At 41.6% G+C, this 19,064-nt stretch overlaps 2 protein-coding genes across 3 annotated transcripts; both read right to left on the bottom strand.

Moving 5' to 3' along the window:
* Positions 1-10,611: 10,611 nt before the first annotated feature.
* tnfsf13b (TNF superfamily member 13b) lies at positions 10,612-13,689 on the bottom strand. 2 transcript variants are annotated; one of them, XM_026375565.1, is made up of 6 exons: positions 13,041-13,689; positions 12,798-12,927; positions 12,280-12,336; positions 11,921-12,045; positions 11,534-11,684; positions 10,612-11,288 (listed from the first exon to the last, which is right to left on the bottom strand). In XM_026375565.1, the coding sequence occupies exons 1-6, from the start codon at positions 13,272-13,274 to the stop codon at positions 11,176-11,178; spliced, it is 810 nt and encodes a 269-aa protein (XP_026231350.1). In that variant the 5' UTR covers positions 13,275-13,689; the 3' UTR covers positions 10,612-11,175. The 2 variants fall into 2 exon arrangements, with proteins under 2 accessions (XP_026231350.1, XP_026231351.1); XM_026375566.1 differs by having other exon boundaries at positions 12,798-12,906; positions 13,041-13,687.
* Positions 13,690-13,937: 248 nt separating this feature from the next.
* Positions 13,938-18,832, bottom strand: abhd13 (abhydrolase domain containing 13). Its single transcript, XM_026377272.1, has 2 exons — positions 18,650-18,832; positions 13,938-17,063 (listed from the first exon to the last, which is right to left on the bottom strand). Exon 2 carries the CDS (start codon positions 17,027-17,029, stop codon positions 15,974-15,976), a length of 1,056 nt encoding a protein of 351 aa, XP_026233057.1. The 5' UTR covers positions 17,030-17,063; positions 18,650-18,832; the 3' UTR covers positions 13,938-15,973.
* Positions 18,833-19,064: the final 232 nt, after the last annotated feature.

Raw genomic sequence — 19,064 nt, forward strand, 5'->3', positions numbered from 1 at the left:
CAAACATACAACACACACAAACATACACAATCCCAATTGCCATGTTAAATTAGAACTTTAAAGTCCGACAATACATGCATTAATAATAATTCTTGTTATAGCAAGGCAATCGTATCTCAAAGCATAGTGGAATCTTTCTTGCACAATCAGCTGTTCATTCCCAGCCAGAAACACACACTCTTCCACACTAAGCATCTCATGGTATATTTAGGTCATGACAACTGCACAGCACATCTGCCTTTCAGTTCATTCCCTGTGGCACGCCAGGAGCACCACATGATATCGTACACATTACATGTCCACATGCACATGTCCCCCACTATGTTCATCTCGCATGTTGTCCAGAGAAAACTGCAACCTACACTCACCACCAGGGTTCACTTTAAAGAGAGGAGGAATAGTGAATAAGCAAAGCCTTACCAGTGAGAGCCGTCCACAAGAGACACCCGCGTATAGAGGAGAGAGAAATGTGTCTGCCTGACGAAAACCCAACGAGAGTCGCCTCCCCGTGCTCCGCCACCAAATCAATTTCACACTCCCTCACCTCCCCGCCACTGTGATGTCACTCATTCATCTGTTTCTCTGTAGTCATGGCAACTCTGCCGCTTGGAGCTGTTCATTTTTCTACATCTGCCTTTCTCTCTCTTTCCATGGCCCTCCCCCTCTTCAGACCCCGATCAAGCCAGCCCACTTACTCCATCTGAGGGGTACAGTTACACCCCAAGCCTCACAAGCATCCAGCCCCCTCTTTTCCTCTATCACATTGTGGAGTGGGTGAAAAAAAAAACAAGTGGGAGGGTACAAAACACAAAAAGAGGAGGCGCCTGGATTCACCTCATGTCGCGTCCACGCCCTGAAGAGTTTGTGGTCAAAAAGACATACTTTTTTCAAGACAACCCATAAAGACAGAAATGGCAGACAAAGACAACTACCAGAAAAGGGAGGATAGGAGTGCCTGGAGATCTCATGTTTATATGTGAGCTAGCTGTTTTATTTACATACAGACACAAAAACAATATATAATAGAGCATAATACATGCTTATGTACAGATGTGTTTGGCTTATAACTTCCCAATAATACTCACACACACACATATATGCCAAAACATTTAGCCCTGCAGTGTAGTGTGAGGTGATGAATAGTTAATGAATACTGCCGCCATTACTACGGCACCCCTCTGCTAATAATCACCACATTGACCTTGCAACTGGGGGAGAAAGACAAGTCAAACGAAGACACTCACAATCACCCTATCTTACTCTGTTTTTATTTACATACAAGTCACCGTCTTGCTCCACATTTCTTCTCCAAGCAAGCCTCCTCTTGGCAACTTCCAAGGTTAAGATGTTTATCACGGCTTTAACTCGACAATTTCCCTTAGCACACCTACTGCAATACACCCTGCTGTTTTCATGTTATCCTCACTGCATTTCCTGTCCTTCCTACTATCATCTTCGCCTGCAGGACTGAGAACATCCAACATGGATAGAAATACACATCACATCAGGAAACGTACTTATCTGTCACTGTGGACACTATGGTCTGGAGTGAACCATAGGTCACAGAGGACAAAAAATAACAAATATTTAAGAAACTACAAAGTAAAATAAATGCAATAAATACGCATTAAATGACAGAGAGAGGAGGGTATTTCTGAAAAAAGAAGGATCTCCTTTCTGTTTCATGGCTTCACCTCATTTGGTTTTTAATTAGCTTCCTGTGTTGTCCTCCTGGAAAATGCCCCCATCTGTCTGCATCAATCACTTGCACAACATTTCTAATCTCTCATTTGTATCTCACATAATTAATGGATGTCTTACCCAACAAATAATAAAGTATACAATTTCACTTTGGAGCCTTATTTACGTGTGTAGTCACAATTAGCCTAAATTGTGAATTGATGTATTGCCACACCACAAACTACTGAGAGAAGTTGTCTCATAAGTAGATTTTGTAGATACTTTAGATTTAACTGGTTAATTTAATAATCTTGTCTAGGTAATGTATCAGCGCTATGTCAGTCAAACTAACTAACGCTGATTTATTTGATTAAATACCTTCACCGTTATAATTTGTCTGCCCTGTGTTAAGTTACCTTTAAGCTAACTACACTTTTCATAGAGTTTAACATGCAGCTAACTAGCTTAGCATTTAGCATTTAGCACCTGAACGGAGCACTCAGTGTTAGCATCGTGTTAGTAACAGTAACATAAAGGTACATGTCTTACCTCAGTCACAGTTTTAAATAAGTGATCTTCTGTACTCTGGTGGGATTTCTTGGTGCTGTATTTTCGGTGCTTTGCTCCCTACATGATGTTTTAAGTTTTACTGCAAGGATGTCACAGCACAGGTGATCATGTTGTATTGGTCCCTTAATGTTACCTTATTGTTTGTTAGCATTGCTAATATTATGCTAATGTGCAGACTGTATGGTATGCAACCTTGCTTTGCAGGAAAGAGACTAACCTCAACTAAGACTTGTGTAATTTATGACATTCATTTACTTATTCACTCCTGTTACAGTGAGGTCTGGGTGTGATAGAGCCGAGCTTATCCTCCCCTCTTCTGCTGGTGTAAGTCAGTTGTCAAATGTAAGAAGGGTGAATTGAGGTGGGAGATGGAGACAAAGTGGGAACAGAGGGGGACGATGAGAGAGATTCAGAGGTAAGTTTGAATTAAAGCTTGGAATTGAGGTCAAATGGGGGCATGAAATTACCAGACTAGAGGTTCAAGTTGCACAGACACATACAGAATACACACACTGGAGGAGAGAGCATGCAATTCAAAGTCACAGCCATTCCCCCCACGGTGTGCCCTGAGATGTTGTCTTAATTAGACATTATTCCTCTCTGCAGAACTCTTACCTGCACTTACAGAAATGATCTGAGAATACGACTAGTCTTACAGACTGTCCTCTTCACCACACACAGCGCCCTTCACCTTGATCCTTCTCTCTTTCTTTTCATTTTTCCACTAACAAGTGACTCACACACTCATCTTCTTGTCTCACTCTTTCATCCATACATCTTCCCCTCCATCTTTTCTTTATTCTCTCTATAGACAACAGTTTGAAAAAGATCTGTAGGAGATTAGTAAGTGGGGGTGTATCTGAGGGGGGCATCATGCCCCATTAAGTATTGACCTAATTTGATTAGAGATGTGAAAGATGACATGTTTGAAATCAGGCACACAAACATCACAGCCAGACGCTATCTTTTATCATGGCGTGAACTACCCCATGGCTCCTTGGATGGATCAAAGCACTGTTTTTAAAGGGAATACTTAACCAGTCCTGTTTAACTCATTCACTTGTGATGACTCGATGACTAGCTGTGTTGATACTCACCACAGTATATGATGTCTAGCTGCAGGCAGAGGAACCTGCTAGGTGGATAAGTGTTTGTGTGTAAGAGGGAGGGTCCTTGTTTGTGTGTGTGTGTGTGTGTGTGTGTGTGTGTGTGTGTGTGTGTGTGTGTGTGTGTGTGTGTTTCATGCACCTGTCCCCATATAGATTACACAAAGAGGAGATAACCAGCTGCTTTTTGAGCTACTCTATCTTCCCGTGTCATGTCTTTTCTTGCCTCGCAACTCTTCCTTGCCCTGTCACCATTCTTGCCATGTCACACAATCTAGTCATTTTAACTCCCACCCATACACTCATAAATCCTCTTCACAACTTTCAAGTACTGCTAATTATACAAAGCTTTTCTTTCTTTCCCCACAGGTGTAAATTCTCTCTACCTCAATTTCTTTTATTACTCCATGTTCACATAAAATCAAGTTCTCAGTTTCCAGTTCGGTATACAAACTGGTGATAGGCAAAACATGATCAAATACACAAACACACCAATGTAACAGAAACAAGTCTCGGCAAGCTCCAGACACTGACCCAGACATCAACGTCCCTTACTGACACGGTGTCCAATGACAGCCCTGGAAGGGAAACAAAGTCTGCAAGGCTGTCAGACACATGTCAGCAGCAAAAAGCCTGCATTAGTATGAGGAAGTCTTCTATAGAAAGATGAGGTTATTAGGAGAACCCCCCAACACAGATTGTATAGGGCTTGGTCAACCTTTGTGTGCACTTGTTTAGTACTCCTTGCAGACAGCACTGCTTTGGTGATATTGTTTCATCAGATGGGGCTAAATCTCTGACCAAAGGTTTGGATTTAATCTTAGCCTGCTGGAAGTGTTCCACACCCAAACAACATGTCGTTTCTGCTGCTGCCAGCAGTGCTTCCCACCACCTGTCATTATCTTTAGCTGCTGTTTGAGTCAGCCAACTGCTCAGTCCTGGGGGCCTCACTCATAAGAATAGTTGGACATTTAATGATCTGAAGATAATTTTTCACTTCTTGCAGACATCTGAAATATGTATTTAGGAAGAAGAAAAATGCTGATAATAAATATTATATAATATCAATCAATATATAACATATATGTTGCAGACTTTAACAAAATGCTATTAATTCTACTCATGTGCACACATCTTCTTGCACAATTTCAGGTACAAATAACTTCATAGTCCTCTATTATAAGTATCACCTACATTGGTCCATTGTGTGCATGTGCTATAATTTGCAGTAATATGATTAAAGGGTGAGATAAAACTATGGCTTCCCCAGATCAACAGTAACCCCCATAATCCCATCCCACTCCCTTGTCTGTCTGCCTAGTCAGCTGTCTGTACTCTGACGACAGGCACATGAAATGCATCTATCTACTCAGTGTCTGTTTGTATGTGTCAATGTCTTTTTTTTCTGACAGGGTTAATCAGTGGTTGTCTGTCAGAAGACCAACAATCGTGGAAGCCTGGTAACAAGCCGGTTCCATCTAAGAATAGATCAGCTGGTGGACAGATTAAGAGTGTGACATAAAAAATGCAGCCAAAGGCTTTTTACTGACAGGATGTCCACCGTTAAAGTTATTAACAAACAGGAGTTGCGCTGCAGTGGGACTTGACTGATCAGGCAGCAGATGGAAATATCCAAGGTAACAGGTGTTGGCTGTATTTTCAAGATTTACCAAAATCTTATACAGCTGTGTCTTTCATGACCACAGAGCACTTTCTCACCTCTGCAAACAAGTACTCCACTCTTTAATCATGCATAAAACGTGTCACATGAATCTTGCCAAAGCCACAGGGTTTTAGCATGGCAGCACATCCGGTGGGCTGCTTTACATGAGTAAAGCTGTGGGTGGGCTGTATATTCCTCGAACACCTCTGGAGCCCTGACAGCAGCAGATCCATCAAAAGGCTTTGTTGCAGGAAACAGTCTTTGCACAGCCGTCCCAGACTCTGTCTCATCCCACTCCTCGCCATCTAAGCTCATAAATCAACTCATAATTATCAGGGAGGGTGATGACTAAGTCTTGAGACCATGTGGCTGAACAGCTGACCACATAACAGGGAACTGGGCTGTGTCCTAACAAAGACCAACACACTACACATTTTAGATATTAGTTTCTTGGCTGCTGCACCCAAAGACCAAGTTAGCATGCACGGCCATAATCCAAAAAGAGAACCAAAATTGTATTGTGGAAGTGTGGTGGAGGTAATCTTTTGAATTTAAAATGAGCATTATACCTCCCCGCAACACTGCCAGACACAGAGACCCACAATCTGGCTGAGCAAGGGGACAGATGGGTAGCACACACACACACACACACACACACACACACACACACACACACACACACACACACACACACCTTGTTGTTAGGGGGGGTTGTGACTGAAATGCCTGGTCATCTGATCTACATCAGTTTACCATGATTGATTCTGTTCAGTGTTTAACCATCACAACTCTGCATCACAAGAGCTGGGGTTGAACAAGAGCAACAAACACACACTAAGGTGTGGGGCCATCTGTGAGCTCATGGGGAACAGAAGCAAAAACAAAGGAGTTTTGTGGTGTGACACAGCCAGAGTGATGTACTTCCCTGTTATTCAGCTACATGTTGTCACACTAAGTAGAAAAAGCTTCGTCTCCTCTGTCTCTTTTCAGTCTGCTCATGACCATGTTTTTGTTTTTGTCTCAGTCCATCCATTGCATTTCTTGCCTTTTTATCTCTCCTCTATCTTACTAAAACACATTCACTTGAAAGTTGCCCAAGGTCATCTGAAAGGGGAACGATTCCCAACTGATGTCCTGTACCCCAAAGGCTTTTTGGAGGGGTGCGTGTTTGTGTGGGCAGTGAACAAGCCAGCAAACCTGTTTCCCTCTTTCTGCATTGCCAGCAACGCACACACATAACATCCCAGGGCAAACGACAGCGTGCAAGACGGGAGAAAAACCTCAAAAGAAACAAAGACCAATCTACAGACAGTAAACAAAGACGATACCATTTAGGAAAAAGAAAGACTTTTATTTGAGAAATATATCAACCTGAATGAATGCAGACAAAAGCAGACATTTGTCTCCTTGTGAGATATTTGTTCAGTTGTGAAAACAAAGTCAAACGATAAAACAATAAAAATCAGAGCGACAACACTGCCAGTGCCAAAAGTGTACTATCAGGCCTAACGTGACCAATACACAATGAAATGAACTCACTACAGTAAACAGCAGAAAAACACACAGACACATAGGACACAAGTGGCACCATACCTCACTGTAACATGTCTTCCCTGCTAGAAAATAAAATCCTGATACGGTCTGGTCTCAGCTGCAAAGATCAGAAATACTTCACGAGAGCACGAGTGAGAAATCAACTCCCAGCTCACGCTACATCTACACCCATAGGCTAAAATCATTCATTATATCCCATCAGGAGTGGACCAGTTTGGCTGAATGAAGGGGGTGTACTTGAAAGGGAGAGAGAGCATGAGTCAGTGAGAGGGAATAGAGAGAGAGAGAGAGAGAGAAAGGTTTAGGAGTTTGTCAGTGAGTGAGGGTGTGTGTTTGTGTGTGAGAGAGATAGAAAGAGAGTGAGATGGGAGTTTAAATCTCTAATTACAGCTGCTTATCACGAGCCCGTAAGCAGCTGGTGGGAATGATTGACACAGGATTTCATGCACTCACTCTGTTGTGCCTGTAGTATTTATGTGTGTGTGTGCTGTGTGCTTGTGTTAGGGGGAGGAGTACACACTCAAACAATGGACTGGAAGGAAAACCAAAGAGTTAAAACAGGAGGACAAAAAAGCCGCCCGAAGCAGATGTATGAAGCACGAGGACACCTCCTGCCTACTACATGCTTTCTCCCCCTCCTTCTCTCATTCCCTTACTTCCTACCTTCACTCCATTTTTTACTCTTCTCCAAGTCTTCTGATCCTCATCAGCATCAAAAAGTGACTGGGAGGCGGAAAGAGACATGAACACAGAAAGAGGGAGTGGGCTGATGCTATAGTTCACATTGGTCTTCATTTCTGTGACCAGATTTTTATTGCTATTGTTATTATTATATTGCTAATTCTATTATTTTGACTGCCACAGCTCCACGGTGGAGCCATAAAGCAGAGTAGAGAGTGGGAGTCACGAGCTACACTGAGAAGGGGGGGGCAGAGTTGTGGCAAACCAAAATCCTCTGTCCTCCCATCTTTTTGATGTTTTTCCTCTCCTCTCTGTAGACTCCTGTTCTTGAGAGGGGAAAAAAGCCAGAAAATCAAGATAAGCTCTAAAAGACAACTTTAAAAGTGTTCATATGCAGATTGCATGCCTCGCGTTTCATCACCATTTGGTTCCACGCAGAGGCAGAATCCTGCTGCATGAATTATAGATCAGTGTACATTCCAGCAGATCCTATGTAGTCAGGGGAGCAAAATTAAACCCCTTCAAACGTGCTGCTGATGTTAACAAACCTCTCATTCTGCTGGGTTTGTCACGTTTTTCACATCACAAAACAATTAGTGTCTCCTCAAGCTCAATCGATTAAAATTCTACAACATGCCAAGCACAAAACGTGGTGTGTAGAATTTAGAGTAACGAGTGGCACAATCCAGTTTGTTGATAAACCAAATCCTCATTTAAATGAGAAATCCAGGCAGTAGTGCTGCCAGTTCAGCTTGAGTGCTCTGGATCAGCCTGATTACTTTAGGCTGACTGCAGCAGATAAAAGTAATCCCCAAATACTGGAGAAGTATGTACACAAAATAACCATGTAGTACGCTGAAGCACAGCGCGGCGATGTGGGTACCATGCATTTTGTTAGTGGTTGGGGGGAGAGCGGTGAAGGTGCATGTGTGCAAGCGTACAGTATGTGCATCAGTGTGTATGTGCATGCTGGTTTGTGGTAGTTTGCTGCAGAATCACAGCACATTAAGTTTCATAATCCTGTTATTCCCAAGTTTGTACTCCAGGGGAAAAAACTCTGCAGTTGCCAGAAGGTATGTGCAAGGATGGTTGAGTAATTTGAAATTATGATTTCATTAAAAATATAGCTGTAGCCCACAAGCACACGCTGCAGCTGAGAGTGTGTAACTAAAGAGCAGAGAGATGTAAATTTAATTTACTGTAACTAATAGAAATGAATACACGGTTCCGTGGGGTTGCATCTGACATGCAAAGGACTGCTAGAGACCGCTGCTGTAGAGGAGCGGTTATCCCAATGATTTTACATCTTTACATTGCAATAAAAACCTGCAAACAGTTAAAGATATGTTAATATAAAAACAGACATGTGCAGTGTTTGTTTGTTTAGTCCATTTTATTTTATTTTTCTTCATTCTGAAACTTATTTAAAAACTTTTACAGACAGGCAGGAGCCATCCAACTTTTAATACTTGCTCCTCTCATGATTGTGTATGTAGTATACACAGCACATCCCTCTCTGCCTTTTGGGTGCTTTATAATACAGCTCTGTGTATTTGCAACATGTGTGTGAGTGTGAGAACCGTACACAGTGCCAGCATGTGTACACAGCAGGTCTCATTTCCTGATTCTTCCGTCAGACGCTGGCTTCTCCTCTGAGAGCCGAGCCCACAATGACATCAGCTTCCGCCAAAACGCCAGCCGTCACTATGGCACCACACAAAGACATTTGTAGTCTAGAGGGAGGGGAAGCGTCATGCTTGACACATTTATAGGAGAGGTCTGTGCTCTGCTCCCCTCTTCTTATATCCTCATCCTCCTCCTCCTTCTTTTTTTTCGATTGCTGTTTGTACAGCCGCCTGATCTGTTTACCAGATCATCAAAGAGCGGCTCTGACTTCCATGACGGTAGTTGCCCTGATCTCGCCTGCTCTCCCTATGTGCTCCAGCTTCATAGACACTCTCCCCTCTTCTGCTCGCTCTTCCACTAATGCTCTCCATTAGGTCCATTTGAAATCTTTCTTTTTGAGACTTCTATTACAGACTTTTTTCATCCCGCCCCCCCTTTTGGTCCCCCTTCTTGTCAAATGGAGCCATGACTCTGAGGGCAAAATGCCTAGTGAAGAAGTGACCACCCACTGGGCTTTGTCTAACTCTTTGCCCCAGCAGACAGAAGGCCTGTTTGTGTGTGTGAGAAACAGACAAGACAGAGTGTAGCAGGTAGTAGAGAACTCTAATGCTAAATTTAAATCCCTTAAAATAAACAAGGGAAAATAGAGAACTGAGTAAAATCATTTTGTCTTAAAGGCTGAGTTAACCTGAACAGACTTCTCAAACAGAAGTTCATGTATTTTGAGTTATGTGACTATTACATACATTACTAATAAAAAAGAGATCTGTGATGCTGATGCATTTTTATTTGACTATGAAGTAGTTTCATTTTGTTCTAAATATGCTATCTGTAATAATGAGTTGATTTCATGTACAGTACTTTTGTTTGTGTATGTTGATGATGTAGATGTTCACATTGTTAAACTATTAACAATATTATTAACACTATTTTATGTTTTGTTCAAAACTGATGATTTTTCATACGGATCACAAGCTTTTGTCCAAACACACAGATCCTTAGACAACGATGAGGGAAATGAGGCTTTAGTGTATTTGTTTCCTTAGCAACTGATTTTAACAAATTATGTTCTCTGCCATTATATAAAATATACAGTAAACAGTTGATATCAATATCATGATATTCATAGTTTCCACAATATAGACACTTTTTGATGATCAATTAGCCTTTGATATTGATAATTGGCCTCAGTACACCTCAGCAGATATTCCATTAAACAGACATACGTCCAGCATATTCAATGTTTACAGTCTATTTCTAATTAACCTGATGTTGAATTGTTGTATACAGTATTTTGCTAAATGTATTAAAAATTGTCTAAAACAGCCAAACAGGTTTTTCTCTGCTGTGAATTCTGTTTCACTCACAAAACAAACCTGGAATGAATCATTTTGTAGTCTAGTTCTTAATTACACCTTGTCCCCAACCCAGAAGTAGCTCTCCCACCTCCTCTAGTTTAATCTAATATGAAGAGAAAAATTATCCATTGAGGATATTTTACAGTTCCCTTCAGGGTCCTCAGGCATTACAAATGCACTGAGTAGCTTCTTTCAGTTCACAGACATCATCTGCCTACAGTTTTGCCTCAAGCTAAAAATAGGCTCTTTTACTTGATTTTCACTGTTTCTTGTCAGCCTTTGTTTGATTTGTTTCTGTGCTGCCAAGATGTCTGTTTCCTTCTGGTGGCCAACCCTGGAACAACAACACCCACTCACACTTCAGATGATGTCATCAATTTTGCAAGATGTGTCACTTTATTGCATATTAATTTTTGTCATTCATACAGTATATATATACCGTATATACTGGTACATTTGAATCAGATAGTGACATTTAGATGATAACCACACTCTTTAAAAAATGAAGCATGTGAAAACTATTTCGGTGACAGAGTAATGTTGCTGCTACAGTGGAAAAGATTATTAAACAGTAAAATGAATATTATAAGCAAACTTTCACGCAAGTAACCTACCAGTTACATGTCTGTCTTTAGCATTTATTTGTGATTATTAAAAGATAAAGTATTATTACAGGTTTTACAATATTGTTTATTAATGTGTGGTTGAAATGAACACAATAAAGCTGTAGATATAAGGTGCATGTGAAGTGCAAGGCCATCAATGCGCTGTTGATTCCCATTCAGCAGAGAAATGGCTGCTTCCCGTTCTCATCCCACAAACACCCAAAGACCGGTGTCATAACTAGAACTGTGCCATGTTGCTCCTTATCCTCCCAGTATGGCACCTGTTTCCCATGACAACAGCATCCCTTGGGTCCAAAGTGAGGTGACACACTTTAAGCCAGTTTGACAGCACCCAGGAAAGTGGCGTCTCCATCCAAGGACACAATGGCTGTGGAACGGGGGATCAGAAGCTCTAGAAGATCCCCGACCTCCAGCTTCACAATACCTGAGGAAACGTTCAGTTCAGACTTTCAACTCGCAGTTTCATTTCCTTTCTTTCCACTAACACCACAATTGACAGATATATGATACCAATTCACAGAAACACACACATACCAGAACACACACACACACACATACACACACACACAGGACAGGTGTCTAAAGAGGAAAACATGCTGATTGACCTTCCCCAACAGCTGCTGTATAAATAGGGACCATAGCTGGACATAAACAATACCACAAGCTCACCTCCTGTGTAGCAGGTGTTGTAAGGGTAGACGGGGTTCATGTTCTGGATGCAACGGAACAGGGTCACATACTGAGGCTCATCTCCCACCACATTCCTCTTCCTCCGGATCACAACGTGACCCATTGCAAAGGTCCTATCCATGTAGTAGACCTGTGTACACCATGAGTACTGCTTTAACTCTAATCTACGAGGTATGGTGCTGGCATACATTTGAACATGCACAGAGGTGGGTGCTATAGCATTTGCTACTTCATTTATACTGAGCACACCCTTTTTAATCCACTGTATGGAGACATGTTAGGGCCTGTGTAAAATCTGGTGATGAGCACACAGAGCAGCAGCAGCACCCTGTGGAGAAACCATGAAATGACAACTAGTGCACCTACCTGACTGTACACAAAGAAGAAGCCTTCTTCTTTGACTTCAATACTGTCTCTGCCTGCCTCTAGGGAAGACCCCCTCTTCAACCCAACTTGCCAAGGGATACCTGTGTACGGCTCAAAGGCAATGTCTGATCCAAGAAATAAAGATTTATTAGAAAACATTTCAAAGCAGCTAAAGCTAAACAACTTGTGAATTAGTTGGTTTGGCATTGGTGTATTAGTACTTTGCATTCGTACCAATATATTACTATATTTTAGGATAGCAAAGAATATACTTAATAGTCATTTGCAAAGTATAAACAAACAAACAGAAAAATGTTGAAATTTGAAATGGGTAAATGTAAACAGAAACTATCACAGACCTTTGGTGAAGGCTTTCCTGCTGCTGTTTGCCAACAACTGCAGACATGGTTGAGAAACTGTGACAAACAGAGGAGATATGTTGAGATGCTGGAACTGGCCAAAACCTTTCTAACAATCTGTCTTTTTTCCTTTTCTGGGTAAAAGTCCACTGACAGTGTTTGAATTGGGCAGCAGTTTAAATATAAATGCACTGTACTGTTCACCCCAGATATTGTTAAATTGCTCAACCAGCAGTCTCAGACATCTTGATTTTAACACAGTTCTGAACAAAGCTGATGAGTCATTCGCGCTCCATTAATCTGTTTGAGCGAGGCAAGTGTTTGGGTGGAACTCTTTAGTGGTTTAACGGTAGGAAATAGGAAACACAAAAACAAGATCTTATTCAACCCCTTTATGAGTTTAATACTGTATGTGATATTACTTTGTCTTTTTACAACTGAACCTAGAGAGTTGTATCACAAATCTTACCATTAATGACTGTAAACTCTTAGTTTAGGTGCATCCTATTGTGTCTCACCTTTCTCTTCTCCAGCCACCATTCTGATTGTCCTTATCAGAGTGAGATCATGCTCAGATGGAGTTTGGTTGAGGGGCTCTTGGCTTCTCCGGCTACTGATATTATCAGTCTGTACCGACACAACAAGGCTCTTAAACACACAATAAGCGCAAGTGAAAGGAAAATGTTTTGCATGTCTTCACCTCTCTGTGCACATGGTGCCTGCTATTATGTCCAGGAGGACCCGTATTTGTTATCACTCACCTGGGCCCCGTGCTTGGCCTCCTGTCCCTCTTCTCTCCTGCGACAGACTTCTGATTTGAGTCCCTCTACCTCGGCTCTGAGAGCCATCAGCTGGTACAGGGAAAAAGCTGTAAGCGAGGAGGAGGTGAAAACGGCTAGCATCAGCAGGAAAACTGGACAGGACAGCCTGCCTTCGCCTGCCTTTTGTCCAGTCCCAGTCTCCACACTTGCATAAACTGCCATTGAAGGGCCCATACAATCTCCGGCGCTCACACTGGCTGCATGACCAGTCTCGATACTTCACTACACTTGACTACACTACCTCTCTTTTGACAGATGCAGACTAGAAATAGTGGGTGCTTGCTTCTGTTTTCAGCTGAGCATCCAAATTTTTCTTAATTCTTAAGTCTTGTCCAATGATTTCCTTTCTTGCTTTTGTCCTCCAATCACCGGCTCCAGTTAGTAGGAGAGACTGGAGAGACTACGCAGAACGAATACTGTACAAAAACTGCTTCCCCTCTACTGTTCCGCTCAGCTAACCGCACTCAGCTTCCTGCTTGTCCAGCGGCCTTGACTAATCTCTCCTTTTTCTTGAAATCATTCCTTCAACATGTCTCAGTTTTTCCACATTTTAACGAATAAAATGTGTGATCATCACAAAGAGAGAACAACTAGCTCAGTGTTGGCAGCTAGAGGAGTCACAGTCCGAGGAGTGGGAGTGATTTCAGACTAAGAAGGCAAAAGACAATGACACCATTAACATTTGAAGTTGACAGCTAGAGGACCCGACATGCACCAAAAGAGGGAAGTGCCCAAATTACTTTGACTTAGAAAAGCAACATAACACCTAACAAGCTGTAATTTCCAGAATATAAAAAGTGAAGTGATGCCAAGTTGTCAAAACAACAGGAAAGACAATTTTAATGTATCAATTTATTGCATGTTACAGTACAGAAAATAGAAAGTGAAAATGTGTGCTTACAAAAGAAGTTGTTGACATTGTTGTGAAATAGAAAAGAAACACTAATCTAAAATGGAAAATTCCTCGACTGACTGCTAAAGATGTTCACATATCCCATTTCTTCAATGAGTAGTCATTGTTTGTCATAGTAGATGTACACAAATGATATAAAACACTGTGCTGACTTAATGTAGAAATTTGACAAACTCAGCATGATCACACACCAGCTTGCAGCTCGCAAATTTCAACAGTGAAAAAGAAAAGAGAAAAAAAAAAAAAAGAAGTGAGAAACCAAGAGGGATAGAAAATTGTATGAATGTGATATAATACAAAAATGTCTAAAACTGTTCAATACCACTAGTGGGAAAAGAAAATCACAAATTTTACATTCTTAGTAGCCATGTTTCAAGTTGTAATCACATTGACACAAACAAATTTGGTATTTTGGTGCCTTTTGTTGAGCATACTGTTTACAAACAGTATCAAATATGGCTAAGGATATCTGTTGAGTGTATTCAAATGGCTTAGATACCACTGCAGTACAGCATGCTGCATTTGGAAAGCCGGAGCAGATAACAGTGTTTTACTTGTCATGCTCTGCTCCACCCCCTGGAAGACATGCAGGAAAGGTTAATTAACTCATTAGAAGCCCTCCATGTGAGTAAAGCCATTTTCCACATAAGCATGGGGTGACATGAAAACCAATAATTACCAATTAACAAGTATGACGCTGATGATAATAGCTAACAAATAATTACACTGAACTAAAAACAGCGCACGCTTTAGTTTTAGTTCCGAAGAGGAGTTCAAACTTTCTCTTGTATCGTAATACAATACTCTTAACTAACTTATTTGTATACATGTTAAGTAGCAACTTGTCACTAATCACTCTTTCTGTCTCTGGATGTTTAGAAATCCTGGCCTGTGTGACTAGTGTAAATGGGAGACTACAGCCTTTTCAGTGTACACACAGACGGGTATTATATTGCTGTACTAAGATACAGTAGACTTGAAGAAATCAGAACCCATCCTCTTAAAACACATCTCACACAAAGCAAATTTTCTTACCAAACTACAGGAGCCAAAGTTGGTCAAAAGCAACTGAAGTCAATTTAGCAGTAAAACCTACTCTTTGTGGTAACTGTTTTTCTTTAACAGGGGGAATATTGTAGTTTGTCTTAATCACACAGAAACAGAAGTAGTACAACAGGAAATAAGAGCCCAATGACTTTTTTTTCGATAGGCACGAGTATCAAACATGTCACCTTATCTTTGTGACTCAGCTATCACTTAGTGACTAAACATATTTATTCAAGACATGAGCCAGACATAATTTCGAGGGTATATACATCATGATATGCCAAGCTTTAGGTCCTCAATAATAATGCTCCTTTGCCAAAAAGGGAGGGGAAAAAAACATTGTTATGCTCCTGAAAGTATTGCTCAGAAGATGTTAGCTTAAATAACTTAAAACTTGAATGAAACTGTACTAAAAAGTGCAATGTATTAACAAATATATACAGAGGTTCTTCAGTGTCTCATTTTGTATATCAGAAGAAATTTTATTTTAATTCCAGTAGTAACGTATTTCCAACAAGACATGGTCGGTGTATGGTCTTTAGAAAATGAGCAACTATTTTACTTTATCTCAGCAGAACCATTAGAGGACATTCTTCTGTGGTTGTGACATGTCTTGCAGTGTGGGCATGTATGCTCTGGCTTCATTCAATAATACATGCATTCATAGCTGCAACAAAAAAGACCCCGTGAGGGCATTGTTACCCTCTTTTATAACCCTGAAACAATCAAATCATTTTAAGAAATGTGTTCAGTTTACACAAAGAGTGGAAGAAAGTAAAAACCCACACAAATGCATTAAAAAAATTTACATTCTTTCCAAAAATCAATTAAGTCCCTCCATTCGGTTTCCTTGGCCGCCTACACTCTACCAACCTCCAGTGAACAGTTGGTCCTGTACTTTAATTTTATTTTGTCAGATAATTGTAACACTGGCTGAAGGCTGAGCACTCTCCTCATGGGCCTGACTCTTCAGCAGGTCCTTCATGAACTGCTCCAGAGCAGCAAAGTAGCCCTGACACTGCCACGTATCATTGTGTGTTCCCTCTGGAAAGATAGCTAGGCGTTTAGTCCGTGCAGGAGACAGCTCATACAGTTGTTTCATCATAACTGGTGGGATAAGCTGGTCTGAAAGACCAGATACAAACAGGGAGGGCATGCGGCACAGTGCCACCTGCCGATACGACAGGAACTGATTCCTATAGCACCAAAAGGGCAGCAAGCGCATGGGCAAGAAGGAGAAGAGTGTTGCTGCCATGTGTGGGATGCTGAGGAAGGTGTTTTCAACAATGATGGCTGCTACACGGTGAGGGTTGACCGATGCCAAGCGCACAGCCACAGCACCTCCGAGCGAACGTCCAAAGAGTACTACTTTTGTCTTGTCCAGATCAGGTCGGGTCATTACATAATCCAGTGTGGCCTCAGCATCCAGGTACAGCCCCTCCTCACTGGGCTCACCCTCACTCTTTCCATAACCACGATAATCCACCAGCACTATGTTTGCTTTAAGATTGACAAGCATTAACAGAGCATTTGGCACTCTGTGGCCAATATTACCTGCATTACCGTGGAAATATAGGATGGTAGGTGGAGCAGAGGATGTGGGGCTGCTTTGATTACCAGGGACAACTCCAGGAGGAGTATCTCCTCCTGTGTAGCGAAGCAAGATGAGGTTGAGCTTCACACCATCCTTTGTACGGATGTACACATTCTCATGTGGGATTCCTGTTGGCATGGGAACATAAATGCGAGACGAGGAGGGTTGGTCAGGGAAGTAGAGGAGCACATCCTGAAATTTGTAGAGTATTCCTGCCACAGAGGCTAGGATTAGAGCGAGGAGAAAAAATCCTCCATACAGATGGAAGGTGAGAATGAGGGCCAAAAGGGAGACTCGACAGGCACCCCAGGACCACGAAACCAGAGTCAGGGTACAACGCTCCATTGCCCCCCACAGCCTCCAGGGCTTCTCCATGATGCAACACAGGCTGAGTCACACAGCACACACTCTACAAATACAGAAGGAACCATTAGAGAATATAAAGAAAAGTACAGAGACATTAATGGACAGATCCAATATTTAAAAATACCAATTTACTGTAAATCACAACAGTGATATCAGAAAAAAATGAAAACTAATAATCACATTTATAAACATAAAAACATGGAATTGTTTTAATTAAACAATTGAATGGTTAGGATGTTTGTATGCAATTTTCACCTATTAGGTGTAAGCAATCAGGTTATCCCAAATATCCCACCAAAGTAGAACCACTGCGTAATGACAAATAACAGACTAACTGGTTAGGCTATTACAGTCATGCAGTGCACACCCCCAAATCAAAAAGACCTTTCAATCAGTTATTTGTCACACAATCCACTAAGCTACTAGGAACAGCACTATTCATTACCATGTTTTGTTAAGGGTAATACCCTACACCAGGGATAGCCAGTCCTGGTCCTTAAGGGCCACTGCCCCACTTGTTTTCAAACTGTCACTTACAGCTTCTTATTGGCTGAATACACCTGATCCAGGCAATCAGCAGTGGGTAAACCAGGTATAGTTGGCAAGACAAGCAGGATAGTGGCAACTGGACTTCTTTCTTGTGATTTTGCTACTCAAGTTAACAGTTTGATGGGGATAGGGCTGAAAGAGGTGTGACTACTACATCTCCTGTCACCCCTACTCCAAGTATGCATCTAGATACCCTATTCAGGCCAAGTGATAATTGAAACCACTCTGGAGGACAAAATTAAGGTCTCCTACCTCCTCAGACTAAAGAAGCTAATTAGTGAAACGTTTGGACCTAACAATAAAGAAATCCAGGTGCCATGTCTCAACTTCCAGACAGTTTGATTACATGACTGGCACAACTGCAATTAGTCTCAACCATCACTTGACTGTCAGCGAGTCGCAAAGCACAGAAAACAGCTGGTCCTGGACACTACTACATATACTCTACCCTGCTGCTCCTAGATATGATTGGATCAGGTGTTTTCAGCCTGTAAATATCAGCTTGAAGGACCTCAGTTCTAACCAATGAACATAGGTGTGGCCAGAGTAAAACTAGATGTGGCTAAACAGTATAAATAATAAGCTAAAACGACGCCGTTACTCTTCAGGAGCTGGGCGGTGCACTACACAAGGGAATGTGATAAATTAACGCTAGTATTAGTGGCAACAAACGGAGGATTCATTAATACACATTACAAAACTGAAAAATGTTTGTCCAGACTCACAAAGAAGAAATTGTGACAACTGCAGTCAGCCTAAAATGCCCACACGACAAACGTGAATATACCGTTGACAGGTAGCGTTAGCTAGCTAACGTTAAGTGACGTTAGCTAATCACTCAAATGAATTTCTGGACTGGAGAAATGGGCGGTCAAGTCAGCGACGGCGTTACACCAAGGTTTAAAGTTACTAACCATAAAACCTGAGCCACCCTGCTCAAACCGGGTGTTAGCTAGCAGGGGGTTCGCCTACTGAAACATATAGCATTACTAGGTGCAGCTTTTGCTCGCATTAGCCTGCTACCACTAGCAACCAAGGTTAGCCATTTCTCTATGTTTAGCAAAGGAGCCACACACTCACCCTTCTCTCATTTTTATCTCCTCAGCTTCAGTAAATTCCTACAAAATGGTGACACATAAGCTACACAGTCGCTGTCGAGTAGATCTGTAGCCGTTAAGGAAACTGCAGTGAACTGGTCAGGACGAGACGGGAGTGACTGACAACTTACAACCGGCAAGGATAGCTACACAACTGGTTAGCATTACTGGTGCATCCACATGAGTTCCGTGTTGAGCTCAGAGCTGAAAAAGGTTCCGCCGTAAACCTATGGTCCGCATAGCAGATAGTGTTGAAGCAGGGTGCTAAAATATAACAGACAAATGAGCAACCACTCCTAATGACTCTTATATAATAAAATAATAATAAAAGAGAAAATATTCATAGCATATAATGCAGAACACAACATGCGGAACGTTTACCACAATGATCTGATCTA

Source organism: Anabas testudineus, chromosome 21 (assembly GCF_900324465.2).
Source record: "Anabas testudineus chromosome 21, fAnaTes1.2, whole genome shotgun sequence".
Lineage (NCBI taxonomy): Eukaryota > Metazoa > Chordata > Actinopteri > Anabantiformes > Anabantidae > Anabas > Anabas testudineus.

Excerpts from the sequence above, each read along its gene's own strand:
- abhd13 (XM_026377272.1), bottom strand. The coding sequence starts at position 17,029 with ATGGAGAAGCCCTGGAGGCTGTGGGGGGCAATGGAGCGTTGTACCCTG.
- tnfsf13b (XM_026375565.1), bottom strand. The coding sequence starts at position 13,274 with ATGGGCCCTTCAATGGCAGTTTATGCAAGTGTGGAGACTGGGACTGGA. Across the intron at positions 12,337-12,797 it reads GGTGGCTGGAGAAGAGAAAG|TTTCTCAACCATGTCTGCAG; the intron begins GTGAGACACAAT and ends TGTTTGTCACAG. Across the intron at positions 11,289-11,533 it reads CAACACCTGCTACACAGGAG|GTATTGTGAAGCTGGAGGTC; the intron begins GTGAGCTTGTGG and ends ACGTTTCCTCAG.